The sequence below is a fragment of the Fukomys damarensis genome, unplaced genomic scaffold (genome assembly GCF_012274545.1).
Source record: "Fukomys damarensis isolate Sample0158 unplaced genomic scaffold, DMR_v1.0_HiC HiC_scaffold_7, whole genome shotgun sequence".
NCBI lineage: Eukaryota > Metazoa > Chordata > Mammalia > Rodentia > Bathyergidae > Fukomys > Fukomys damarensis.
The window spans coordinates 27,118,791-27,124,790 of NW_022900919.1; the positions used below are offsets into that span (position 1 = coordinate 27,118,791).

At 39.8% G+C, this 6,000-nt stretch overlaps 1 protein-coding gene across 5 annotated transcripts in view; it reads right to left on the bottom strand.

Moving 5' to 3' along the window:
* The window catches only part of Kiz (kizuna centrosomal protein), a 95,681-nt gene that overhangs the window by 24,676 nt on the left and 65,005 nt on the right, over positions 1-6,000 (bottom strand). For all 5 annotated transcript variants that reach the window (XM_010634201.3, XM_010634204.3, XM_010634202.3 and 2 more), the window contains one exon: positions 138-300. In XM_010634201.3, coding sequence (XP_010632503.1) covers positions 138-300 — 163 coding nt within the window. The remainder of the gene's footprint in view (positions 1-137; positions 301-6,000) is intronic.

The following is a 6,000-nucleotide window of genomic DNA, read 5'->3' on the forward strand; positions in this document are numbered from 1 at the left end:
AGAAGTATAGACCTACCATTAGGTTTCTCATTCCTGAAGCCAGCACTACTCAGTATTTAGAGGTGTGCTGTGAGACCAGATGTTGCCTTGGCCCTGAAAGCCTTTTTGCTGTTGACAGACTCTTTAAGAGCAGTTACCTTGGTCCCTTGTGGGAAGGCTGCAATGCTGGAATGCGGGTTTTGCTCTCTTTTTCCCAGCATCATCATACAGAAGAGATAGCGAGCTGCATGATTCATCACTGTGAATGGCCAAGCTGGCCTTACACTCTTCCGTAAGAGCTTTTTTCAGTGCTGCTGCTGCCTACAGTGTTTCAAAGAAAGTACAAAGAAAGCAAAACAAATCATAAGCACATTCCCCTTGATACAGACTTCAAATATAATTTTAAGTTAAACTTTGCTTAAGATTTAGTTTGCTTCCTAACATTAACCAAAATTAAAATGTCCTCACGATAAACAGCATCTGGCTATTTTCCAGCATAATTTAATTCTGTATAACACTTTATACACTTGTAAAAACATATTTTTCTCAGGACTGAACAAGGGAATGTAGATGTTCTATTTGTGAAACATGTTTGTGCGGTGATCGGCTCTGTTCATCTAGGTTGCTTTATCCTCCCTTCAATACACACAGAAGTCAGGCCCCTAGATCTCTTTTCTGAAGGAGAATAAATCCTATTTTCCAGGTGTGTAACACAGAGTTGGTTGGGACTGAGAAAGAAATCTGGGAAAAACATCTAGAAACGACCTCAGAGCTTCCCCTAAAAGGGAAGACTGTAGAAAAACTTGGTGGCTGAGGAGGACACACCAGGCAAAGCCACTGCTACTTTGTTTCTAAACCCTACTCTTCAGTCAAGGATTAAGGCAGTTCTCTGGGAGTTGGGGACACTCCACTGCCTATTGTTTTCATAGAGCACCAGACTGGACTGTCCTAACCTATACAGGGGACACAGATTCCTCACAGCCAACTTGAGAGGTAAGGAAAAGTTATCAATTCTCAGATCCGATGAGTACCCATGTCTTTCAACTTTTAGGTCAGTGTTTTTCCCTCAAGACATAAAAACAGGCAGAAAACGAGGATTAAGCATTTAGCAGTCAACCACCAACAACATTATCCCACTGCAGGAGTATGTCTTCCTCTTGATTCCCATTCAGAAGTACAGCAGGAGCGGACATTTCCGTGACAGTGGAGGGATCTTCTACCACTATCAACAATGGTGGGTCATATGGGGCAGCAACCAGCCCACCCTGTGAGAAATGCACAAGAGACTTTACAGGTAAAGCCTCAGAGCCAGCCTTCAATCCATGATTGTCTGATGACCAGTGGCCAGGGAGCTCCTTGTCTGTGATCCACAGGAGAGAGAGCAGATACACTCTGAGAAAGAATCACTGAGGCAGAACACAACAGACCTGGCTTTGTAGCTCCTTCGACCCTGACCTCCTGGCAAGACACTTGCCCTCTACCCTCCCTAGGGCTAATATAAAGATTCACAGGTCTGTAAGCAATTTAAAACAAACAACTTTCCTCCTCTGAATGCTGAAACTGCTTAGGATTATCAGTGACTCAGATAAAAATGGAGTCACTTATGCCATGGTAACAAGTCAGAGCCAGGAGACCAGGAAGGAAGAGCAACATTCCACAGGAATAAGCCCTTGCCTAACAATGGCCCTGAGCCAAAGGCAAGCCCTGTAATGAAGGTCTATTTCAATGTAGCTTGACTGGACTCCTCTGTTCCTAAAGCTTCCCCTTTACTGCAACCCCCTGAATGCCCCTATGGTCCACCAAGCACACATATCCAACACTGCAAGTCACTACTACTCCCATATAAACTCTTGGCTTGGGTAAGCTGGTCTGAGTTTCTCATTTTAGGTTGACACTCTCAACGATGACACAAATTTCTTGCTGTGTTGTACATCCATTTCCTATCAGATCCACTTTTACTTGAGCTGAATTTGAACTGGGGTTCACAGAATAAAGGACATGGAATATATTACAATAATCCTGAAAACTTTCCACCACTGCCCTTCCTTCTGTGATCAGCACACTTTTCCACCATGAGGGGTGTACCATGGTAAGCAGATCACTCCACTAGTTTCATTTCTTTTGTACATTTTGCCCCATTTACCTCCACTACTCAGTATTTCTGTTTATTGACAGACTTTTTTAAATTAAAAATTAATCTAAGATAATTCTGTAGGCAATTTTTCAAAGATGAGTACTATATGTATATGTATATATATATATCTGAATGAAAGTGTGAAAGATGGTCAAACTGCAACATGAGAATGGCTCAACTCTCCTGGACCATGGAGCCCAGGGAGAGAGAGCAGTGGATCTGCTCAAGGAGCACTCTGCAAAGGAATCCACAATATATGTCCCCAGCAAGCAGCGGACAATGGACAAGGGGAACAGAAACAAATGTCAGCCTCAGACAAGGAATATATCTGAATGAAAGTGTGAAAGATGGTCAAACTGCAACATGAGAATGGCTCAACTCTCCTGGACCATGGAGCCCAGGGAGAGAGAGCAGTGGATCTGCTCAAGGAGCACTCTGCAAAGGAATCCACAATATATGTCCCCAGCAAGCAGCGGACAATGGACAAGGGGAACAGAAACAAATGTCAGCCTCAGACAAGGACCAGTCATAATAAGGTTTTAGTAAAAAACCACTTCTGCAGAGTCAAGAAAAACATCAGTGACACCGTATCAGTATGCACTGTTTGCAGATGTTCCAGAACTGTATACTTCTAAGGAAGCTCCAAGCTGAACAGACTTGTCCAAGAGTCTGGGCACTAACTCTACCTGCAAAGGGTAGAGAAGAGTTAACAAGCTCCTTTACACATCACATGCTGCAAACAAGAGCTCAGTGTCTGAAACATACCTCTGGGTGCCAGCTTTCCATGGGTTTTGGACAGTGCCTGTGAAAGGACCATGCCTAGTTTCAATTTGTCTGTTAGGAATAAAGGTTCTCTTGGAACCACATGCATCTGGAGCCCAGGAAGGCAAATAAAAATGTTTCACTGATCTCAGCAGTGAAACCCCATCAAGACCAACAAAGAACCCCTCTTGGTTCTGACATTCCAGGACCAAGAGACAAGGCATGAGAATAGCTGCCAGGGCACACACTGTTTGTAGAATGGCTTAGGTTAGCATTGCCATACTTCACACCTGACTGCAGGTCAGCGACTCTATGAATTATGCTTACTAGTATTCCTAGAATCATGGCATCAGTTCTATTAGAATTTCCCTCACAGTTCAGTTTAAATATGGGTCCTGTTACATTTAGAATCATAAGTGACATCTAGGCTGTCAATTTATATTCAGACACTTATCAATTATGAAATTTAAATGCATAGACAAAATTATTAGGGGAAAAGATATTGTGTCTAAAACACCATTAAGAAAAATGAAAGACAAAGATATAAACTTAAAAATACTGTAACAAAATGTATACATTTGAAAAGTTCTTATAAATCAATAAAAAACCCTATTACTTATCTAATAGAACTAGGAAATGAAAAAATACAAATGGTTCACAAATAGGTAGGAAACAAGTTTGACCTGTATTGTAACAAAAGGCCAAACGAACAAAAGAGATTGGATGTCATTTTCACCTCTCAAATTGGTTTTTAAAAAGTCAATAGTATTGAGCTTTATAAAAAACTCAGAGAAATGCCATTTTCATCCATTATTGCCAACTCTGATGACCCTTGCAGGGTGAGATTTGGTGGTGCATAACAAAAACTTGAAAGATGCAGATACCTTTTGACCTAATAATTCTGTACTTGGGAACTCATTCTGGGGAAATATCATGGATATCTGGAAAAACTGAATTGCATAGGTTTTCTCTAAAAGTTTTTTACTGGAGGAAAGGGAGAATAAATTTAAATGTCTGACAGGCAGCTGAAGTGAGAGTGCATAAATCCACAGAAGTGAGGTAGAGATACAGGCAAGGTAAGGAAGGAAACTCTCTTTGCTACAAGGGGGAAGGGGAGGCTATGCACACAAGCAGTGCAATGCATGTCTGTCAACAGACAAATATTAGGGGCCACATGCTTCAGTGTTTACAGGGTGATACATGGACAGCAGGATAAGAGGCAGTTTTCTACTTATCTTGATAATTCAGTTTTTCTTTTTTTCCTGCTCATTTTTAAAAGAAAACATGGGCTATGACTAAAGGAATTTGATTTCTGCAATGGTGGTACAAATACAAAGAGAAACTGCATATAAAAGCATTTGGTAAAATTGAATTCCTTTCTCTGTATGTAAAGCAATGCTAATACCACAGCTATGGAAAAGGAAGAGAATGAAAAACCATGGCAGCAGAAAGCAGATGATGTTTTCCCTTCATACAGATTTAACTACTTCTTCCTTAAGAACCTCTTCTTGGACACTGCAAATGATTTCTCAGTGTTTAAAATGAACACAAGTATCATCACTTAAGTTATGTCTAAGTGAAGGAGAGGAAGGGATTTTATCCACAAAGTAATTAAAAGAAAGAAGAAAATGTTATGAGCTAGCAAATCAGTATTCAGAAATTTATCAGACAGCTGATTGTTAGGGGACAGCCTTCCTGATGAACCAAACCAGTGTGCTTATGTCCAAATTCTCTGTGTCCAAGTTCTGCTGGGTGGAAACAGACAGCACTTGGGAGAAGGGGTCTGTGAAGCCACTTTGTATTTTAACAAAGCACCCAACTAATTTTTTCTCATAAAGCAATTACAATTTTTTTCTGAATTAAAAGCATGCAGCTCAGTTACGTAACTGCCTAATAGGTTATGCGGGTGGTTGCTGGCTCTCATCTGGTCTCCAGGGGACATAATCTGAGTTTCAGCAGCTTTGATGATGTGTTTACTCAAGAGAAGGGCTGACAGCACCGGGCCCACAGGTAAACATCATCTACATGTGGCTGTTTAATTAGCCATTTACCCAAGAGATCAAAGTAAATATTTCTGAGCTTCATTAGACTCTGAACCAATGAATTCATAAGAGATTTCTTAAATTCGGAAAATCACTTACTTTTAAGAGTTTAACGAAGGACAGATATTTAACCCACAGTCTTTACTAAATGTGTATATCATTTCTATACACAGAAACAACTCAGAGACACTTTATTTTGCTAATTATACAATACTAGGATGATGTGGGCTATGGCTACTACTCAGTAGCAAGAGCTGTGCTTAGCATGTGTGAGATACTGGGTTCAATCCCTAGAGGTGCGCACACACACACACACACACACACACACACATAAAATACATACACGAGATAGTGGTTTTAGAACCCACAAAAGCATTCGGTCCTGAAATGCACATAGCTAGGCCTGCCTATCTCATTTTGCTAACACTGTGTTTTGTGCTTGTGTTTTCTTTGGCCTCACCTAATGGGTGACAAACCACATGTTTGCTTTCATTTTTTTTTTTTTAGTTTTTTTTAATTTTTTTTGTCTTTTTATTGAGTTTATTGGTACAATCTAGGTATACAATACAATTACATTCATCATTGTGATTCTGTACCTTTACATAATAGGTCTTGATTCTCATTTTTCCCCTTGTCCCTGCCCTCCCTTCACCCCTTCCTCCCCTCCCCATTTACAAACACTTTATTTCCATTTTTTCAGTTTCTCATATTTTTTTCCTCTCCCTTATAACCTTTCCCCCACCCTTCCCACTTTCCCTACACCTTTAGCCCTTTACTTCCTATTTCACATTATTAATTATCTCATTAGGATCCTGTGTACTATTATAGTTTTTCACACCAAAGAAACTATTCGGTATTTCAGTTAAAGAAATCTCTGTATGAACATTAAAAATGGGGAATCCTAAAATAAAACTAAAAAGGAAAGTAAAAGAGAAAAGGCAATGATGTAGGATTAAAATAATCCTTAATTCTGGAGATGAAAATGTTCCCTGAACATATTTAAATTGCTTCTCGCTCTTATATACTTATCTTATTCTTTTCTTCATTATTTAGAGAATACTTTATTAGTTTCTGTAATCAAAC